The sequence below is a fragment of the Tauraco erythrolophus genome, chromosome 8, assembly GCF_009769465.1.
Source record: "Tauraco erythrolophus isolate bTauEry1 chromosome 8, bTauEry1.pri, whole genome shotgun sequence".
NCBI lineage: Eukaryota > Metazoa > Chordata > Aves > Musophagiformes > Musophagidae > Tauraco > Tauraco erythrolophus.
Genome location: NC_141472.1, coordinates 20,237,425 through 20,261,354, shown reverse-complemented (window position 1 = coordinate 20,261,354; position 23,930 = coordinate 20,237,425). Strand labels below are relative to the sequence as shown.

The 23,930-nt window shown below is 34.7% G+C and overlaps 1 protein-coding gene across 3 annotated transcripts in view; it reads right to left on the bottom strand.

The window, feature by feature from the left end:
• ATF2 (activating transcription factor 2) overlaps positions 1 to 23,930 on the bottom strand; it is a 51,086-nt gene continuing 27,156 nt past the window's right edge. For all 3 annotated transcript variants that reach the window (XM_086616104.1, XM_086616105.1, XM_009978526.2), the window contains 4 exons: positions 17,583 to 17,732; positions 15,312 to 15,518; positions 9,299 to 9,404; positions 1 to 2,649 (listed from right to left, as the gene is read on the bottom strand). In XM_086616104.1, coding sequence (XP_086472230.1) covers positions 2,423 to 2,649; positions 9,299 to 9,404; positions 15,312 to 15,518; positions 17,583 to 17,732 — 690 coding nt within the window. In that variant the 3' untranslated portion in view covers positions 1 to 2,422. The remainder of the gene's footprint in view (positions 2,650 to 9,298; positions 9,405 to 15,311; positions 15,519 to 17,582; positions 17,733 to 23,930) is intronic.

Sequence of the window (23,930 nt, the reverse complement as noted above, 5' to 3'; positions counted from 1 at the left end):
TTCATTAAAATAGGAACATAACTTAAAGATAGATTTTATTCTCTTTGATGATTTACTCATGCAAACTGCACATAGAAGAAAACAGTACAGTTTGTGAAACATGTCAAATGTAAAGACCCAAAATGCTAAGTACAGAAGTAGTGTGACATAACGGAATCCATGGTAGTACGACTAATAACTTTTCTCTATTTGCTGAACACAGATTTTAATGGTTCTTTTTCCAGCCCCACTGTTAAATTCATTAACTGCTTACACGTCTCCTATACACTTATGTAGACTTATTTTACAAGCGCGACAGTTTTGTTATAAAAAAACTCCACTTATATAAATATGATTTAAAAGCCTTTGTGTTTAGGAGAGAAAATTATAGTATAATCAATGAGGCCTTATCTAGTCCACCAAAACGACAATGAAAAGTGACTGTATAGCTTTCTTGCAGAATTCACATTTTGTGCCTTTGCAATTAATTTCCTTCTCACAAGAGGTCCATTGTACTTCACCATCCTGGAAATGTTCAATAACTGTTACAGCTTTTTACCTTGAAATTGGGAAAGTAAGACTTTTAAACACATGAGGTTATCAACTCAACTTTCTTAGTTTTAAAATACAAAATATTTAGAATCCCTATTATTTTCATGCTTAAAGCCCTGCAATGATACATATATGACTTAGATACTTCTTTGTCCAGTTTTCATTATAGTATGGTTGTATATATATTGTAGAAATTATTATTTTCCTGTGGATCAATTACATTTTTAGATTTAAAACTGAATCAAATAGAAACTTGATGGCACTGACACTTAAAAACACATAGTATAGTGTGGAGAAGGAAGAGCAAATGAACTACACAACCCATTATAAATGCATTAAATCTTTGTTATATACATAATGGAATCCTGCTTTACTGCCAGTTGCTACTATGCATCTGTTTTTGCTATTATACAAAGTTTTCCGACCTGAAAGCACACATCTACTTTTTTTAAACAACTTAATCTATTGTAAAATATTGTACTGTATTTTGAACATGAGTACAGAATCAAAATAGATAATGGCACATTTAAAAAACTCAGTATCCTACAGATGATTGGATAATGAGAAAAAGTGTACCTACAATCATCTCATCAGAAACAAACTACATCATGGAATGTTAGTTATCCAAGTTCGCACAGTAAATAACATTTTAAAACTGCAATCACCTATCAGCCAGCATCACATTGAAGGCATCTTTAAACATTCAAGCAAAAGACTGCTGGCATTAACTACTGAACCATTCTCACGCACACACCACACACACCACGTTATAATTACATTGTTTCCAAGATACGGTAGATACTGATTTTTTTTTTTTTCCACAAGAAAGGTATCAAAAATTTTGCTACTAAAAGATGACAGTGCTTACACAAGAATTAAGTACAAGTTAGCTTGCAAATACAAGACAATGACAAAAAAAAGTCTTGAGTTGTCTGAAGAAGGATTTTAGGCTTTTCTGGCATCCAAAACCATGAGTAAACTCCTTAGTCTGTGACTCAGAAATCCACAAAACATCACCCTACTTTGGAATACTAAGTATTCCATGTTTGATAACCCTGTATTTTACAACATGCTTACTGGTTTCAGCCTATCAACAAAGGGTAGTTATAGATCTCTATTCTGACTGGAGAAATAAAGCTCTCCTCCCCCCAGAACAAAAGTGTTGGAGGGGGGGAAAAAAAACCCACCTGACAAAAATTTAAAATTAAAAAAAAAATCAAATCTGTTTAGTAATGATCCTCATCTAGGATAGGTATGTGCATAAGAGTGCTGTATCTCATATACTGTACTGGCCCTATTAAACAAATTAAAAACCCCAACAGTTAAAAAGCCAACCAAAATGCTATACATAAAACAACCCAAATGTTTTTCTCCCAATGTTCTTCCTCTCATAATGTGCAAAACAACAAAAAGGCAAAAAGACTAAAAGCAAATTTACTGTTACTGTCTTTCTCTTGCCTAGTGCTTTATGACCTTGCTAATGTTACAAAGTCAATAGGGACTATGCAGAACTTTGGTATAAAAAATGTCACGTAGTATTACTATCACAGTCTTGGGGATGATCTTTAGCAATCCACCCCAATGCTTGTTGAAATAATACCAAATTAAAAATGAAATAAACCACATTGTACTGTACACACACTTTACACATTAAGCACAAAAAATAACTAGTAAAACTAATACTTAAAAAAAAAAGTCTTTTGCAAAGAGACTAGAACTGGTGTTCTGCCTCATCTTCACCTGCCAATTGTTAAAGCCAAATTTAAGTTGGATTTTTAAAAATGAATAATTTTAAGCTACAATTTCTCCTAGATGGAGACTGGTCTTTTGTTGATTTCCCTTTAAAGTCACAAATGTGTATCTAAGAAACTGATGCAACGCAAGTTTTTAATCAACTTCCTGAAGGCTGCGACTGGGAGGGAGGTGCCATGACGATCTGGGAAAGCACCGGCTCCGTGCTCTGGTCCGCCATCTGGGTGAGAACGGAGGTCGCCACCGCTTCTGCCTTGGAAGTTGAGCTTACGCCGTTGGAAGTGCTGACAGAACTGTGCTGAATAGCCTCCGTGTGTGGACTGCTTGGCACTGATATGTCTTCCGAACTGTCATCTTTATCTGCAGCTGAAGAAGAAAAAAATAATTTACTTTTCCCCCTCCCAGAACGCACACTGCCACATCCCAGGTAACAGCAATCATCCCCTACATAATTAAAATTCATGGTGTAACACAGCACAAATCACAAAACAATCTTATTTTCTTTTTTTTTGTTTAAATATTACTTTGTAAGCAAAAGATGGACTGCAGTATGGAATATTCAGGAAACAAGAACATTTTCACATCTTCAAAGTCATGATTAAAATTGTCTCATTTCCTGCCTAGTAAATCAGCTGGTGGATACTACACCTAATTCTAATGATGAATGCTCATATCAATAAGCAATTTTTATACATGAAAAATGCTACCAGATCTCCTAGTGCTATATGAGTTTGCTTTAGATTTTTAACATATGATAATTTACTTTATTTACTTAGTAATCAAACGAGTAATTCTATGTTCAGTAATTAATACTTGTGATCATGATCATAATACCTGAAAAATATTATTTACACCAACTATATTAATTGGACAATACTTCCACAATTTTTCAACCCACATTCTTTTAACAGAGTGAAGTGCAGTAACTTACTAGTATACAAATGCCTCTCAATAAGATTTAAAATTGTTACGACTTATTTTAAAAATATCTTCAAGAATATTTCAGGTGTTCTCCACAAAACTGAAAGGAATTAGTCACACAGTTGCATCATTTTTTCTCATGACAGAGGGTAAACAGATGAAAAAATAATTCTCATTGTGCAAAACTAGAGTTTACAAAATGAGCATGAGTTAAAATGTCTTTCCTGCACAGATATCCTAGTTATGCTAAAATCTTTTTTTTCCAGAGTTGCAAAAGTTAGCCAAGGCATTATGCAAACACTATCAACCAAAAAGCTGAGTTAAAGACTGAAAAAAAACCCAACCCCAAAAAAGAAAATCAGCCTACTGTTTTTCACCCAGAATTAGAAGTACAGATGCCAAATTTAAATATAACTTTTTTATACCACTTTGTGCTACTTAGTCTTTTCAAGTATTTTTCACAAAAGTTTTATACACTGACTTAAACACAGTATACAGATGGAATACTGGAAGTCCTTTTTAAAATGACTATTGCATAGCATAACAATATACAAAGATACACACAAACATAACCAGAAGCAGCATGAACTATTGTTTGTGACACAGCAAAACAACAAAGCTGATTTTCTCTGGACTTGCCTTTGCAATCCCTTTCAGATTTGCTTGAGATTGGCCTACAAATTCTAAAGTTACCCAGGGGAAGAGAAGGGATGGGAAGGGATGACACTAACACTCAAAGATGAACACCACTGTGTTATCATAGCCTCGTTTCCATAGAAAACCAGGCTAATAGCAGCAACTAAAAGGAACACTAAGCATGAACAAACAATGATGAAGTTTATGATGTACTGAGATTTATACGACATACTAGCTATGGGTAAGAAAATTCACTAACTTAGCAAGTCAAGTTCCCAACATAAAGATCTTTGAAGCAACCCCATGCATACTAAGAACATGCTCCTCTTCAAAGCCTGAAAACAGCAGTTCCATTATTGACCGCTTCTGGAAAAGAAGAGCAAGGTCAAAAAGGATAAGTAAGCAAGCAAAACTGCTATATTTCTTTCTAAGAAATACTGCCTACATGAACGAGGTAAGAATTTCTTTTATACCTCTACTATAAAAGCATGGACATAATGTTCTTATTCACAAGGCCAACTATTTTATGGATACTGCATTTTTTTTCAAAACCAGATCTTTTAAGCATTAAAGGAGATAGAGACAGATGACACTGAGCTAGTTATGCTGACAATTACCACGTATCCTAAGGTTACATGGTAACTGTATACAGCAAGAGGAAGAAAATTAAAAGACTTTTGCAAGATGTTTGTGATTCTTAGCCGCATTTGCCTATTCAAGAACAGAAAGAACACAAACGAGTGCCAATTCAGTTAACGCTATTCACCAGGACTTCATCTTTGCTACACCTCTATCAAGACCTACAAGATCTCATGTAAAAACAAGGAGGAAGGAACACAGGCAAACTTTGTTAAAAACAGAAACTCTAGTGCCACTTCCTGAAAAATACTGAATTACTAATTATGGAAAGCATATTCTTTCCCTTAGACAGAACAAAATGGAAGCAAGTGGGACAACATGTATAGAATATAGTTTCCCCACTGTAACACCTGGTCCTCCTCTTCAGAGTCATTGTTACTCTCCTGTGAATCTCAATCTTCCTATTATGCTGCTTCTGCTGATCCTCAATTTCCTTCTTGGCCAAATCCTCCTTGTCCTCAAGAAAAGGGTTAGTTTTAAATGACACAGGCCAGAGATAGAGAGGAACTAATGCAGATCGTTATCTTTCAGCCAGAGAAGGAAGGTCTTCCATTGTTCTGTACCCCTTAACATATATGTTGCTAACTTAACTCAAAAGAAATGTCTGTAATATCATTACAGTGGTAAAGAACATGAGAAAGCCTTGATTTTCTGATTCTGATGGGCTCAGGAAGATCGTATATGCCATGGAAGAAACAGTTATGAGAATACTTATGATCACCAACATATAATAAAAGTTTTCGTGTCATTGAGCAGATGAATACACATACTGTGCTGAAGAGACAAAAACACAATTCAGGTATTTTCAGATGCCAGGGACTAGAGGAGGGGAATTACAGCAGACAGGTGATCATATAAGATACAGACCTAATGCTAGTGTGTGGGAATAAATTTGACTGGAAGCATAAATCCTTGCAATAACTACAAAGTAACATTTAGAAATGAGGTGCCACCTACAGAATAGCTATTTAGATTTTCTTCAAATCCTTTCTTATATAGCCCTAAATTTACAGGAATAGAGGCCAAAAACTGAATATAGAACTTCATTTCAAAAATTAAAACCAAACAAGAAAACCAACTCAATGAATATAGAAGATACTTAAAGTCACCTCATTACAAAAGTGACTTGTTTTCTTAGGCCTGAAGTCTGGGAATAAAAACCAAAGGCTTTTAGAAGAACACAAGAATGCTATATTTAAATTCCAATCAATTTTTTTTCTTAGTTGACCAGAGAATTGCCAGGTACAGGACTGTGCCTTCAATAATGCAACTCATACATACCAGAATCATAATGTAGCTAGGAATGCAGAAAAAAGCCTAGGCATTTTAGCTTTTTAACAGCTCCCCCAGCTATGCCTCCAACCAAAGAAAACGCATGCTCCAAATTAGAAATGAATCTACAGAAGTAGTGTGTGCTGAGCATTAGAAGGCTGAAAATTTACAGACCTACGTCACACAAACTTTCTTGAAGGCTACATAGTTCCTAGACAGGCTGTGTTGTGAGAATGAGCAAGCTATTTTGGTAATGGAACACAACATGAGCTAGACTGAGCTATAGAAAAGAGTTAAAAAACACTAAACAAAGCACAGAGGAGACTTTTGAGGATGTACTAAAAGGTACTCTTTGAGAGTAGTCAAACATTGCTATTATTTGCTTCTTTGCATTGCTTACCCATAGCTTTCAGTAAGGCAGGCCAAACAAAGAAGGATTTCAGTCTTCAGAAGAAAAAAACCCACCAAAACGAAAATGGGAACAAGTACGCAAGCACTGACATGTGATCCAGAAATGTTTTCGGTTCCCTGATAATCAGTGGTAAGGAAGCCTCATGCTAATTCTCATCAGGCCTTCCATGGGCCAGAGAGGTTCTCAAGCCTCGAAATGCTCATTTCCAGCGAGCTGGCCTTTGTGACTGTCCCTGCGGTCACTGAAGGACTGTCGCCTACCCAGAACAGGCTGCAGGAGCACAGCGGTTTAAGTGGTTCAAATTATTCGAGCTTGAAACTGGTTTGTCACCTTCTACTGTTTCTTTAAAAGTAACTAGAGAAAGAACACAAAACCCCACATGTAATACCACCTACACAGCAGCCTCTATTTATCTTCCTTTATATTGAGTTTTGTATGAATGTTCTTGAATATTATGATCTCCTTTTGAAAAATATCTAAAACATTCTTTTCTTTTTTTTTTTACAACTCTAATTTTCACAACGCATTTTCTTCTCACAAGTTTTCACCTTTTTCCTCCTCCAAGTCCAGAAAAAGACTGAGAAAATATAGGAGTATTGCAGAATACTTTTAGAGGTAATCTGGTATAGAAGAGCTAAAATGAAAAATAAATTAACACCTTTTAGATTTCTCCTATACACGGCACATCCCCCCTGCTAATCTTTCAAGATGCATTCAGAACCAAAAGCATCCCTCTTTGGGAAATAAAAAAGTTTAAACTGGCTGAAAACTCAAACATTGTAACAGAAATTCATCCATGCTGCCTCAAAGTGCAATAACCATTTTTCTGTTTTCTCTGTCCTGATGACGTTCGCTTTTGAAGCGGGCACAAGACTTTTTTTTAAATAAGGAAAATATGATCCTGAGAACAATTTTAGAAGGAGAAAGGGGTATCTGCACTGTTGTGCTCTTCACTTGGCCTGAGACAAAAACGTGCCTTGGAAATCCAAAAGATCTTAAAGGACATGTAAGAGTAAGTGCCAAAATCACAGGAAACCCCATTTAATTGTGGACTTAGCTGTTAAAACACAGTCCGCATGGTATAAACCAGCGCTGTCAAAGCGGCGCACAACAGTCAGCACTGCAGCAGCTCTGTCATCTGGTGTCTTCAGTTTCTTCCACAGAGACAGACTGTTCAAGCACTCAATATATTTTTGAAGCAATTCAACTTAGATTACTTGATGAACATAATATGTTTATTTAAAAATACTTCATATGAACACCATTTTCATGAACATATTAACTGAAACCATTTTTTCCTCTCAAAAATTGTACTGTGGGTAAGTGACTTAGCCAACATGCTTTCCTAACAATATTCACACGGTGCGTGGCCTTACAACTATCATTCATACCCAACTTTTCCCTTCAACAGACTTTTCAAGAAACTAGTTGAGCTATGCTTCCAGTCTCCTTGCTTACTACTATTTTTTTTCCTAAAACGTAGGCTTTTTCCACTGATTAGTATTTTAGTTCTTATTCATTTTGCATTCTTTAGTAAATTAGGAACATTATAGTCCTTTTCTAAGGGCAGAAAATGAGCATTACTAAACAGGCCATTCATTAATTCTTCAACAAAGAAATCCTTAGCATGTAATTAGTTTGCCAGTTTAAGACTTGTATTTAAATATTTTTCATGCCAATTCAGGAACACGCGTCCTCAAAACACCAAAATTCAAGAAATCTACAGGTTTGGTGTTTTGTTCTGTTTTGTTTTTTTTTTTTAAAAAAAAAACCTTGCATGCATAATGTTATTCTCTAGTAGCTTCTGTATGAAATTATGTTGTTCTGTCAGATGGGAGCCATAATGGCCTCATCCCTACAGCAATCATTGTTAATATAAATCCCAAACATATTTCTATACTGTTCCAATTTACTCCAAGATGCTATTTTCTGTCTTGTCAAAATGACTGGAGATCAAAGGACCAAGATTTATAAGCTCAAAACTGACAAAATCAGTATTCTAAATATATATGGCAATAGAGAGTTGCTAAATCTCCTGAATCTTTTAAATTAAAAAATATTGCCCATTCTGATGAAATTGCTTACAATGACTACAAGTAAAGATGGTGGCCATTAAGTTTTATCGCAAGCACCTGAGGATCTGTTTGCATGCAATACAAAATGTTCCTTTATTCTCCTGAATTACTGACACTGGCAAATTAAAATGAAGTGGCTACATATGGCAGAAACAATCTTCACATTTACAAATATCCTGAAATATCACTAAATCATAAAAACGAAAGCTGTGGGTTATATATTATGAATGTTGCCTAATGCATTCCCAGCTCAGTTATTTGTAACAAATTTGTGTACAATGGACAAAATTGGCCATTTATTCTACAGCAGCAGCAGCTGGTTCTGGCACTGTGTACCATATCCAAAAATGAAGTTACAAGTAAGGAAAGCATAATTAACCTTTAAAATGCTGGAAGGATGAAAATCAAATGAGCACCTTTAAGTAAAAATATGCATTAGAAAAAAAATGCTACTGAACTCTCAGTATTCCCTTCAGTATTAGAACTGCTTTTTAAAATACTCTGTTTATAGAAAGGTAGTCGCTTAACGTGGAAATCAAAACAATCTCGAAGACACTGTACAGTAGGAGCCATGAACCTGCATCTGATTGTTTTAACGGCTTGACTGATCCTAGATGTTATGGTAAATGAGGACAGCTGTTGTATTACCTCTACTGAAATCTCATTACGATGAAGAAAAAAAAACCACACAAGGACCTTTCACTGTACTAGGCTAAGATAAAGTATAAAAAATGGTTTATCGTGTGCTCTTAATACTTTAATTATATTTTCCAAAGCAGGTGTAGTAACTGATAGTCCTTAAATGCTAATTATGATATGCATTTATTAAACCAACATAAAACCTTCAACATTACGCAACACTTCAACTGAAATGACTTAAAAATATATTTCTAAATATCACATATTCATTCCTCTCTTCCAATAACCTTCCGGAATTTAAAAAAAAAAATCTTTAATGTAATATTAGAACTGCACTTCTCAATTTTAATGTTCATTCAGTTCACTTTGGCAGTATTTCATTGATGCAGCCTAAGGCTATAGGTAATGGAACATTACTCACTATGATAGCCAGATTTCTTCTGCATGGCGGTTACAGGGCAATCTTTATGAGCCAGAAGAAGCTGTTTCAGCTGTGCCACTTCATTTCTCAGCAGGGTGACTTCATTCTAAAGGAGAAGAAAGTTATGTACTTTACCAGGCTCAAACTACACACATTTTGAAGGTGAGTATTAAGTTTTATAGGATTTTCAGTTGTTCCTTTAGGGGTAGATAAAATACAAGAAGTTTCCATTTGGTATATATTGCAAAAATGTATACATTTCTTTTATCTCAGAATACTTAGATATTAGCTGAAACTTGGCTAAATTTATTTCATGATTTTCTTAAACTAGGAAATGCTTTTTTTGAAAATACAAGATACGTTTTCCAGTTTGCAGATGCAGAGTCTACATATACTCTCATTCACATCAACCAGCTACTGTAAGAGTCTTCTGCAAGGGTTTGTGATGAATTCTAATCAGGGTAAACCTACATTTAACTACCCACATTTTGACAGATGCCACAGACAACATTAAAAAAAAAGGTAAAAAAATTAATCTGCCAATGCAGAATGATTTTTGGTGACTATATTTGTACTGGGACTTTGAAAATCTCATGTAATGGAAAATAATTCAGTAAATGTCTGTTGATTTCCATATTAATTTTCTCTTTAGCAATCATACATAAGCACGATGTATGAAAGAATAATTGATGACAATGACAAAATCCTGCAATGTCACCTCATGTCACTAAAGCGGAGTGTAATCTAGGAGACGGCACTTGCAGAATCTAGTGACTGGGTTCATTTCCAGACTGTGCCTTTCCACTACTGGGTGACCTTGAGCAAGGTCATTTTACTTCTTTGTGCTTCAAACTCCCCATTTGTAAAACAGAGGGCAGCATACTTACCTCCTCTGTGAAGCGGTTTGATAGCTACAGATAGAAAGTGCTACGTAAGTGCAGTACATATGACAATCCACACTAAGAATGGTATGGCATTTTGATAGATCCATTTTCACTTAAAATAATAGAAAAATGTTTATGTAACTACAGAATCAGTTTATCTGTAATGCTTTGTGATTTCTCTGCCCATGGCAGGGGGGATGGAACTAGATGATCTTTAAGGTCCCTTCCAACCCTAACCATTCTATGATTCTATGAATTCTATACCTGTATCTTACCATGATATATGCTTTTCATGGGTTAATTTCTTTTAAGTATAAATTCTTTCCATTGATACTGAATGTTACTTAAAACTATAAGAACTGTGGCACATTAGCATAATATACCACACACATGACGTAATTGTTTGGTAAATGTATATGTTTATGCATTTGAGAGCAAGTTAAAGAAAAAAACAAAGACAGGAAAATTGAATTGCAAATAGAATTATGTAGGGAAAAAAAAAAAGAAAGTCAATCTAGCTACTTGCAAGCTAGAAATAAGGCAGTGCAGTCAGAGAAGAGATGAATTATAACTAAAAGGATTCCAAAATAAGGAAAATAATTTTTAAGAACAGAATTTATTAGGTTTAATAAACAAAATAACATAGTTTATAAATACTGTAACTAAAATACCAGATTTTTGAAAGAAAAGGTCCTCTGTGTCCTCTCCATTTAAGAGACAAAAAATTTCAAGACTTCATACTTGCAAAATCCTCTTAAACTATTAAGGACTACTCTTCTATTCAGTCATTTTATTCTGCCAAATATCTCTTCTATAAACTTTACATTTAAAACAAAAACAAGAGCTGAAACAAAGCCAAAAATCTGACTTCATAGATGTTTCTAATGAAAGAAAAATGCGATTGCAAACAAAAAAAAGAGGTTGTAATGAAAAAAACCCAACCATAAACCCCACAAAATCTCTACCAGCTGGCATTACATGTCCTGAAATCTTGGGCTGTTAAGAAACCATACTACTTCTGCCTCCAGCTCTCAGTCTCCTCTTAGTTCACCATGTTATTTACCGAGAAGCCACAAATCTGGATGTCAAGCAGGCAGCTGCACGGAATTGACAAGTTGGGGGAAGAAAGTGCTGATATAGTTTTGAGACACTTCTTGATAATCTACAGAAGGAGCAATGTCCAAGAATATGAAACATACTTCTGTTAGTTTAAAGGAACGTTGGCAAAGTAAGCAATCAAATCCAGAAAAGGTTTTCAGAAATTTTCTACCTTCAGCTCCCATATTTTAAGGTAGAATTTTATACACAAATAGCAGATATAAGTATGAAGTCACTGTTTTGTCAGTGTAAGTAAAACTAATGTTTATGAAAAATTTTTGAAAAGGCAGTTTACAGATTGTCAGTTGTATTATAAATACTAAGACTTTTGCTAACACAAATAGAAAAAGCCAATATATTATCTCACATTGAAGCAGATTTGAAAAAAAAAAAAAAAGGAACGGCATTCCTATAGTAAAAAAAATGAGGTATTCGCATGGAATACATAGCACTGTTAATAACACGAACACTGTTTGCCAACAGTGCTATATGCAACGCACAAATCATTCCTGAAAGTAGAACAGAGTACGTCTGCTAGACACATGGTATGTGGAATGTCACAGAAAGGCAATCCATGGTTGCCATCTACATAGTACCAGTAAGAACCACTTCTGACTGGTAGTAAAGGGGGGTTGTTAGAACCAGCGCCTATACACATTGTAGTTTTCTTATCATATATATGACAATACCAAGTCTTGCCATCTCATCCAAAATATGTTAACATGTAGTGGTCTTTATGGAAAACAGGCTAACAAGAAGAAACACATGGAATAAACAATTTGATCATGATCATGAAGAAAGATTATTTTCAGTTTTTATACTGGAAAGGTCTTCCTCATTAATGAGATATCAAGTCAAGTGTAGGCATCAATATGTCTTTAAATAAGCATGAAATATACCCCACATGTTGTCTAGAAGAATTTTTATGATCTGACATTTCAAAATATGCTAACACTAGAAAGCAGGTTTTTGGAGGAAAGCATATCTATGTTTACCTGCACTCCATTTTTCAAAAGATACTTTGCTTTCTGTATCTTATGAAGGTATTCCAATGCGGTGTGCAATGTGTTCTTCTGTATCTGCCTATTTCTTCCTGGATCCAAAATGCATTACGTAATAGCGAGACCAGAATAACCCTTACTCAGCAAGGGGTGGGCCAACATTTGTGAGGTATTATTTACTGAAACTATCATCACAGACAGGCAGATGTGACTTATGGGGATAGGGGGATGTCTGTAGCTGAGTTAAACACTGCTCTTCCTGTTTCTTTTTGGATAATTTCAAGACGACACCCTTGTATGGATTTCTTTCATAATTCAGCCTTCCTAAAGCAGCTTGTGCAGCATTAGTACAAACTGCTACTGATTGCTGATCCTTTAAAACCTCCAATGACCTCGTGAGGAAGACAGGCCATTCTTCTACTAATGCTTTGTCCTCTAAGATTATTAAAGTAACAGGGACCAAATAGGGACCATAGAATGAACTTTGGCATCTGATCCTGCAATACGACAGAGCGGCCGCTGGGGACACACTGCCAATACTTCCTCAACACATTCTGTAGCATACCATATCCTGCAGTATTGTGCAAGGCACAGAGGCAACACAATGTGGTATATAAAATTATAAGAGATAAATGTGGCATATAAAATTATATAAGATCAATAAATAAGTCAACATATTAGTAGAAAACACAGTCCACAAAAATCAAACAGTAAATAAACTTTAAAAGGTTGGAAGCATGAAAAAACCTTAACAGCAGATCCTATAATAAAGACAGCCAACCAAAGTATGTTACTGCTGTGATGTAATAGATGGAAATCTTCTCTTAAGCAAAAATTTGAAAAATAATGCTTAAAAAGGAAATTACATTCAAACATTTAAAAGACAAAAGTAGGCAGAAGTTAACTTACAGAAAGCTGAAAGCTACCGAACAAAATATCATTAACCAAGTAAAACTCTTCAAAATCTGTACGCACGGTTAGAGAGTTCCAGTCTTAAAAAGCCTGACATTGACATCATAAGCTTTGACACAGACGTTACAAGAAAGCTACTAACTGCATTGAAAGAAGTCAGAACTCTTACGTGAAGCAATGCAATGTGGTCATTTTGGTACTAACCTACTTTTGGAAATGTGACATCTTGGTAAATTCAGCAGAGCAGGTCACTTAAATATTAAACAAAATATGAACTACTAAACCCTAACACTCAGTCTATAAAAGTGTACTAAGGCAAAACTCCAAACTTATTAAATTTACTATTAAGTATAAAGTAAGCAATCATGGGTCATTACTACCTACTGTGCTGATCAGCTGTGTTAGCCTGTCAAGTGGAGAATTATTATGGAAGTATAGGATTGATTAATGTTTTCACATAAAGTACAGTTTAATTATTTCTCTGACATTCAATTTTCTTTATAAGTCATTCTGTTCTTCACAGTTAACGGCTTTGCTTTTGGCAGACTGTAAGAAAATTCTTTTTCTTGAATTCACTATTATCGAGTTAACTCTTAGAAATCTGGAAATATTTCAGCTATGGTACTTACATCATTTCGGTTATAAAAATCGGTATGTATAAGTTAAAGGCAGTTCACATAATACTAAAAATTACTTTCACTAAGAAAACTGAAATATAGCCGATCTTTTTTGTTCTTTGTTTTCTTCCCGTAGATCTACCTTCACTTGTTTCTTAGATTATTTAAGCTATAGTGCTACAAACCACTTTGTAATGAATGGATTTACAGGGAGGACTGTGACTGCATTAAAGGAACATGTCTCAAGACCGTGAACAGGTATGAGAAGACTATGAATTTGCAAGAAATTTAATGCCGGTGCACAGTGCCATGATTCTTGGAACACAGGAAATTATTTGACTGTGTGCTTAGGTAAGAATTACTTACATTTTACAGTCTGGGATGCTGAGTATTTTTAAAGACATGAACATGAAGACAACTGATATACTGCAATTTCAATTACGTGATAAAAAGTAATCTCAACATGGCCTACTTTCCTGTTGGTCAAGCTGTGACATTTTCTTTATCAAACAGCATGAAAGAGGAGTTTTAATAGGAAGGAAAAGATCTGTGAATTTGACTCAGTCAACAGCTTTGATGAAAGAACAAGAAGTGAAAGTCTAAAATATTAAGATACTTCCCATTGCATTTTCTAAATGAATACTTCATTTAGGAAATGACATCATTTTTCCTTTCTGTAATTCTCAAAATAAAGATTTTAGACTTTTTATTTTGAAACAATACTTTGTGCCAATTGTCATGTGCTGCTGGAAAACATTAGGAAAGTATGATTTAACATTTAATAGTAGTTTAAACAAAAGGGTCACGGATTGCTCTACAGGGAGAAAAGTATGTCCATATGACAACTTTCCAAAAACTGATGACCTCAGATGAGGTGGAAAAAATGACTGGCAACGCACACTAGACCACCCTCTTACAGTATGCTTCCCTCACTACAGGATTTATGCACACTGGGAGGACAGCGTGGTGAAATTTGCACTGCCACTGCCTGTGGTGTACCTGTTCTGTGGACAAAAGAGGCCTTCAGTTTCCAGTGATGTCAATCTGGCACCTTTCACGAGCACTACATTCACTTCAAAGGAAAAAAAGTGAAGTTAAAAAAGAAACAAAGGAAATCAAACCAAACCTTATTTAAATAACTCAGGCTGTGATACAAGTTATTAAGAGCAAGATGTTTTTAAGGTAAGGCTATTACTTTGCTAATAAGCCTTTACTCCAACATGCCTTGTCATCTTTGTTCAATATCACAGTCTGGAAGTTATTTAAAATGGACAAAGGGGCATGATTCTAAAGTTTACAAATCTTGAAATCTGAGTATTGTCTTATATTCTTATTTTACTGGTATATGCAATTAATGCTGAATTTTCAATTCTGACCTGGGCCACCACTTAGAAAACCATTTGTATTTCAGATTTCATGCAAAGTTGAAGTTCCATTGATCCAGAATCACTGTCTAAGAATCAAAAAGCCTATGCGTTTTTACTTGAAATAAAAAGTATACCTGTAACTGGCCATTCAGTGAGCTCAGGTCCTCAGCTTTTTTCTCCAGTGACTGCACCCAGACTTTCCGTTTCTGTCGGCATCTGGAAGCAGCAGCCCGGTTTCGCTCCAGGAACTTTCTTCTTTTCTCGTCGGGGTCTTCATTGGCAGCTCTTCTTCGCCGACCACCTGTATTTGGTGTTTGTGGCGTAGGCTGAGCTGGCGATGCCTGAAAACAATCGCAAGTATTAACATTATCGGTATAATACTATTAATGACTTAGCTACAGCACTAGTATAATACACATCACATCTTCAGAAGAGCATTCACAACATTTCTAAATACATTCAAGTTATACACATTTCTTTTGTGGAAAGCTATGTCATTTAACTCTACAGCTATGTTTTTAAATATTTTACTGTATTTACACTCCTTACCATGTTACATTAGCATGTAATACTTCAACTGTGGCTCTAGCTTTGATTTACAATTGCACTAAAAGAAGCCACTGACTTCAAAGAGTCATATGATATTTATATTTGGCAGCTGAATAAAGCCTGGAAGTGATACTGCTTTAGCAATACTACTCTCAGACATTCTTTTAGTGAAAGGTAAACTTTTTACGAAAGGTAAACTTTAAAAAACTCTTTCACCCAAAATACCTTTTAAAAGTTACATTTAGAAGGAAATAAATTTTCTGCTCTTGATCCTTCCCTTAAACCTAGTCACAACTGAAATACTACACAATTGTTTATGCCCAATATATAGAAGCCATTTCACAGATGCTGTCAATGCTGATAACTCGCTGATCCCTGGATCTCCAGATAGCAACTTCCTACCTGCTGATGCGTTCCCCACCACTGCATACTATTTTCCCTTATATCCACCCACGTTATGACAGGATCAAAATATTTCAGTATTTTAAATTATACATCATACTCCTTTCATTGCTGCACACAGACCCTACACAAAGATCTAATGAATTATGGTAACAATATAATGGATCTTAAAATCCTTTCAAGTGGTAGGATAGACAGAATATAACTGTCTCCATGACATATTCACCAGTGCACCTGCACGTTCAGTCTAGCACAGTAGGAAAGTTTTATTTTTAAATTAAGAACTGCCAAACATGTTATCAATTGGCATATTAATTTGGCATAAATTCTACATTGCTAATAATAAAAAACCCCAGGAACACAAATCAGCCTTTTAGGAATGAAACACTTGCAATTTATTTTTTTTAAACCCTAATTATAAAGTAAACACAAAATAACCAAACAGCAAGCTTTTCGTCTTGAAAATTCTGTTATGTGGTATTATGAAAACATTCTTTTAAAAAACTTAAGGTAGTATGGGAGAACAGCAACCTTAAGGAGGTAATTTTACAATGGATAAACTTTTTTCCTCTTTTTGCTCCAAACATATTTGTTTTGATACATTATTTGATTTCACTGGTCAGTCTAAGAACCTGAGGGCTTTCACTGCATATGCAGACTCTTCTGGTTCTGGGCCAAGTATGTAGCTTTTATAAAACTGGTATTATGCTATGAATTCTGAAAATATTCTTAGAGAACTTTAAAAGCATTTTGAAAACACATTCCACCAAGTTTTTTGATGTAGAACAGCAGCAATCCTCCAGGATTCACCCATGGAAGTATCTCTGTCCTCCAGCAGCACTTCCACTTCCAGTTTGACTCAAAAGTTCTTGTCCTTTATTCCCCTGTTCTCATCTATTATCCCAAAAGGAGAGCATACCATTCCTAAACTCAGAGCTCGCCTTTCAGTAACTGGGATTACACTGCACACTTCATCACACAGCTGAGACTCTTCTTGTGGCAGTCCAGTAGAGACCCTTCAAGCAAATTAACGTAAGCATGATACCTGATGCAGCTGAAATTTTTAAGTGTTTATGATCTAAAATATTAAACATGCAATATAAAAAATAAAAGCACTTATTTTTTTCAAATGTATATTAACGAGTTTTTCAGTCTTCAGTTACCACAGAATTTCCTGTGAACGCACTCCAGTAATCAGGAGGACTTAGTTCTAAATTTGAGCAAGTAAATAATAACTATTTTGAAACGGTCAACTTGGATAATACATTTTAGAAGCATTTAAGAACATAGAAGAACTACAAACATCTTATTGCTACAGAGCTATTGAGTCCAAGAGGAGTCTGTAGCTCATGTTAACCTCTATTTTACAAATCCAGAGTAAAGACAAAAGATAAGGTTTTTTTTTGCATAACAATGAAAGGAGCAGGAAGTACATGTCCACTCTGTGGTCATACCGGTGTTTCAGTTGTTGAAGTTGCAGGTTGCTGTAGTGATTGTGGTCGTGGTTCCTCTGACTGAGTCCTAACCAACCCACTTGGATGTCCCTTGGCAGTATCTCCATTTGTTACCTGAGGGTGCTGCTGGGTCAAGGCTGCTTTCAATCTCTGCAAGCAGAAAAAAAAAAAAAAAGAAAAAAAAGGAAATATTCTGTCATGCTAACTTGAGGAGTTATTAATGATTTATATTAATAGTTACTTCCATTTTGGAAACAGGAGCTCCAACTCTAAAATAGTGGTTTCTTTTTACAGGCTTTCAACAGTGATCTAGGCATACACCTACTAACAGGTGACAACTTGCAAGCATGACAATAGCAACAAGGCTTTACATAGGACCTCAGAAAGAGAAGGATGGTAAGCTGTATGGAGAAGTAAACAGAAAGCCTCCTTCGTGATGAACTGCGCCCACAAAGAGATGACTGGAAGGCCATGAACAAACAGTTGCTCAGGCTGGTATTACACAAGGCATAGATCAGAAAAAACAACCACGCATGAGGGAAAATAGGTTAAAAAATGAACACAAACTTCTTTCCATTTTAAAAATTCTGGTGTTTGCTATCCATTTTAAAAATTCTGGTGTTTACTATCCATTTTCAAACACTTTGTTATGATTCCATTTTTTCATGGTCTTCACAAATACCTCTACAATCCTTTCTATGAGTAATTATATAAAAGCCAAGGTCTTTGCTGAAACATCTCAGTAATGCACAAAACAATAACAAGCTTCAGATTATATGTTGTATGTAAAGATTAGCTTTTATTTATAAAGAAATATGAAAGGTAACTGTTATGGCATGCTATTTCACATTTAAAAAAAAAATTGCTAAATGGTTTGAAATTCTTCCTTTATTACACACAGCCACTATGAAGAATAGTAACTTCAAATTTCAGCTGTATATAATGCATTCAAGAGTTACTGACAACTTGATAGAGTATTTTAAAGCATTTTATTGACTACTTTTTGAAAATTATTTCACTCAACTTTTGGTGGAATCTATTAAAAATATAACAGGTAATATATTTTATTTAAAACTAATTCTTAATCTTAAGTGATAAAAGGTCATACTAACTTTCAGTAGATACAACTGCATAATCCCAGATTATTTCTTCAAATTTCATTAATATTGTGTAATTTATCGTGACATTTTCTGTGTTACTTAAGAATTTACCTTACTAGAGAAATGGTATTAAAGAATGTTTTTCTACTGAGCACTGGATTTTTAAAGAATCAAATACAAGTTTAAGAAAAGATTAATGACTTAATACACGACAGTTTATGAAAACTCTGACTGTATCATCATATTTTGTAATATGAACAAAGTATTGCCAAAGTACTAATATTATTAGAATGTCTTAAAAATGCTGGAGCTAGGCTGCATTTGGCCAGCTCAAAATAAGCAGAAGACTTTGCACCTATGTATGTTGATATTCTCTATAAACTGTAGTATCTAATGTCTCTCAATAATTAAGTCATGGGAATATAGGGACAGCTCTTTCCTACCTTGCATGATGATACCTTGCTTTCTTGGATCCTATTTTACAATTAGAACAAAAGATTGCAAATTTCTTCTGTTAGAACTGAAAAAAATCTTCAGGTCTGCAATATGGCAAGTTACATTAGCTATCAAGTCCATATAGATGGCTGTAGTGTCTAACCACCACCAGTAGATTTCCCATTTGAGGACTACAAAGAGAACTGAGAAACTCCAACATTCCTCTCCTGGCTTGCTCTTACGAAATATTTAGCCAGTGACTTCTGTAGTAAATCTCTTCCATAGTGACAGCTCTACTGAATGTAAGAGAACACATTCTCTCAAATAGGGCCCGTTATTTTTTAAAGTATACACAAAAATTTGGTGTTAATGACGTTCTGTCCCCCACCTCATTTTTGTATCAACTTTGTAAGCTTCCCAGAACGAAGAAGGAAAAGTACACAAGAAAAGTACACAAGACAAATTTACATTAACTAATTTCCTCAGTGCTCAGCTCTAACAACAAGAACTTAGGATAGCTGCAGGCATTAGGGCAGGATGACAATTTTTAAGATAACATGTCTATAATTTTTAGTATATGTAAAGTATTCAGAAAATCCTAAGCCCTTCAGTAGTTGTTTTAACTCTTTCTTTAGAGCATTAAAACAAACTGAAGAATCAACTTGTAGCTTCCTAATTCACCTTGGAAAAATAAGCTAACAAAAAATTTCAATCTCAGTCTCCAGCTAAACAAGTGCAGAAAGACCTAAGTTTTCTAATTGTCTAACTAAAATTACTAAACTAAACTCTATGATCTAATTGCAACAATTGAAAGGTTGATTAGATGATTTCCACACAGCTTCCCCTTTAAATTCTAACCAATCCAGGTTGTTAAATGGTAAAATTTTTCAAGCTACCACCAGGACTACCTGGGAGACACATCACTTACAAATCACTTTTTAAAAAATATTTTTTAAAGAAAGTAGCAAGTATTTAATATTAATGTGACAATTTTATCCATTATCCCTTCTGTAAGTTATTAACATCTGATTTTTCACAAGATGTTTTCATTTATTACCTGAATTACTTTTGAAGTATTTCTTGTATCGTAACTTGCTGTTTAGCAGGATGTGCCAAACTTTCAGGAGTCAAAATGAAGACAGTAGTGACAGCACAAATTAGTTGTAACAACTTAGTTACAATGTGTCTATGTTAACTACTGCTGAACCTCAGAGGGTATGCTCTCTATTTCAATCCATCATATCAGGAGGTTTTTTAAAGTTACTGTCTCAAAGATCAGTCAACCAAGACATAGCAGCTTACCATATGTATACTCCTCTACCGCTGCCTTGAGAAGTAAAAATGATCGGATTTCATCCAAGTGTCTGAATATGGAAATTCAGTGATAACAAGCTAACTTCTAATTTTCATGGCAGTGGAGCATAAACATTTATACAGTTAGTATGCATATGGCCAGAGTGTCTGATCTACTCTGCTTGTGACTGCAGGAGCAAATCTCCACGAAAATACCTCAAAACTATTAGTCTATGAACTCCTAGAAACGCTTTGTAGTGTTTGCTTAAAGTTGGTTACTTAAAAAGTTTCACTAGCATATCCACTTCCTTTGTGAAAGAGAGTACAAGTTCCGAAGATTTGGGAGATGAAATAAAACTAATTAGGGTTTGTTTTGGTTTGGTTTTTTAATGTGCACATAAGGCAAGTAACATTGTCTAGCTCCATTCTTTCTAATTCTGCATTTCTGTGTTAAAGACATATTTGCAAAGTTAACCTAAAAAGAAAGGAATTTCACGCTATTAAATCTTGTACGTTTTATATTTAATTTGAAAATGGCAGTAGAAAGTGAAGGAAAAAGCACAATCCTATCTCATTAGAAAATATCTATCATCAGGCATGATGGACGTGCAAACAAAGTAGGACTTAACTTTCCCTATCATAATGCTAACATCTAAACATTATAATTTTGTAAATTTATAAGTAAATAAATGCCTTTTGAAAATTACATTGTTAAACATAATGTATAATGAAAATAGTAAATAATTGGGTTTAGTTTTATATTACAGAGCTTAAAAGTTGAAATTCAAATAATTATGATTGAAATTATCCATAAAGGAAGAAATATTGTGAAAATCTGAGGAATATCTACAGATTTTCACAAGGAGATATCCAGCTCATGTATTTAAAAGGTTTCATATCTTAGAAGGTAATGTAATGCTAGAGTAAAATACTATATGGATGCTGTGCTTCCTGTGAGTAGTGACATAGTTACCCCAAATACAATCAGAATTTCAGTTTTAAAAATGAAGTATATTGAAACAAATATTAGAATAAATGTATAGAAGCATTATTACGTAGGGAAACCTGATGACAACCAAGGTTTGTTTGATATTATTTGGTTATTAAAGGCAGAACAAAAGTGGTACATTCTAATAGCTTAATAGCTTTTAAAGTCTTTATTAGCAAGGTTTTATTGTTCATGTATATCCTTGAAAACAAATCCTCAGTGCACCTGTCAAAATTTGGTAGGACTAGATCATTCCATCAAGAGCTCACAGAAACAAGATAATATTCTCCACAAACAATTTGTGAAAAACTCAGATCCATATTTCATATCTGCCACAAAAGCTCATCAGAGTAATAACCCTCCTTCTCCTGGGTGTTATCCTACCATCTGCTGCTCTATTACTTATCTTTATTTTGCAACTAATTAACAGCATAATCTTCTAAATTCAGCAAGTTAATTATCATTATTGTGGTCTTTGCAGCATCATCAGTCCTTATGAAGTCTTGTCTCTCCACCCCCAGAGAACATATGAAAATGAAGTAGGTTGTGAGAGGGTCTGTTTCTTTAGAGTAGGCTCATTAGGTGTTTGCTGATTAGCTCGGCATGCAGAGAGACAGGTCAGAAGAATTCTGCTGAACACAAGGTCCCATGCCGGGCTCCAGCAAGTTAATGTCGATTTCTGAACATTTGCCAAGCTGCCCTCTGTCACTTCTCAGTACAAACCTCCTGCAGAAAGCCTACTGGTTGCCCACTGTGTGCAAGGTATTTCTCAGATTGTGACAAAAGGTTTTGTATGGGTAGGAGGAGATGGAGGGAAACGTTCAGTCTTAAAGTGATTTTTAAGTTCTTTGGAAACTTCTGTGATCCATGCAGAAGGGTCTGAACGTTAAGTTTGCATCCACAAGCTATACACTCAAAAAAAGGATGTTGTACAACTCGGAGTAGCTCATGGCTCACATTTCATATACAGAAAGTATACAATTACAGATCTTCTCACAAAGAGTTCAGAAGCAATTCTGTAATATTTAGAATCATGCATCCTTATCTTAGGAAGTAGTTTTGTTTTGTTGTTTTTTTTAAAAAAAAAAAAAAAAACAAACAAACAACAAACCACAGCAATTGGATCTACTTCTAAGCCTCTCTAAAATACCACAAAACTGACTTATGCATTTGATTTTACTTAAATATGTGGAAGTTAGTTTCTTTAGCACAATAACAAATATGGAGTCACATCAGAAAAACTAACAATTTACAATTTAACAATTTAAGTGTGCCACAGAAATCTGAAATTTATTTTCACTTCTATTGAATATTATTCTCAGTACAAGATACCAGGATACTTTCAAAAGAATAACAGTAAAAAACAGCTTGTGTCTGAATGAAATCTCTAGTCATATTTCACTTCAGTTCTACAAGCAATAGCAGAAAAAGGATTCAAGAATGTTCAAAACTATAGTTACAGTGCCTTTCACAGGTGTGAATGGAGCAGCTATGTTCACTACAGTAACTTCAATATTGGACAATAAAATTAAAATGCAATCTAATTTCATGTAATTATCCCATAGCACTGAAACACATACAGCACTGTATGTCTCAATGCTGAAGAAGACACATACGATGGTGCTTAACACACTCTTCCGCTAAACTTCAGCTGTTTCAGTCAAGAGCCTCTTCCAATAATGTCACCATCATAAGGATTTGGCTCACTGCATAGCCAGTTTTTAAATTTTTGTCTCTCATGGGCTTTTTTTTTTTCCTCTTTTTTTTTTTTGTTTACGACTTTTTTATTTTCCTCCCAGTCCTTATTCCTTGCAGTTGGTATACATTTTTCTATCTGCTGTTTCACTCAGTGAACCTGTTCTCACATGCAACTATTCCTCTGTGGAATTCATGTGATCATTTAATGTCAGGCTTCAATAATAACCACAGGAAAGAACATTTCAGCAAAGAAAAAAGAGTTCTAGAAGTGACATCTCAGTAACTCACTTCAAATGAACAACCGAAACTGCCATGCTGAAGGAGTTTTGACACTTCAAATTGAAAACTTTATGAAATATAGAAATAAATACACAGTTCTGATTATTAGGCATTAAGCTTGGACACTCTAATCTAAAACCACTTTTAAATGTTGTAAGAGAGCCCATACAAACTGTCCAGAGTGGGGAAAAAAAATATCCAGCAAGTATATTAGTTCCCTTATCTTTTAAGGGTTTTAAGAGTTCTAGGATAGCTGAAGAAAAATTTTAATTGTGTTAAAAGAAGGCATCCTATGCCCATTACCAAAGATATCTTCTGCCAGCTATTTTAAGCTTTAGCTTTTAGAAATCAAAAACGTCAGTTAGTTTAACTAAAATTCATTCATGATTTTATATAAAGAATTATACAATGCTCTATGTACAATTTGGTGTATGCAACTCATAAGGAAACAACCGGTATTCATATTTGATACCTTTAGTTCCTTGAAAGGTCATGCAAGAAATGAACTGCAGAAATAGCTTCTGTAAAGGAAGGCACAAAGGATAAATGAAGGGA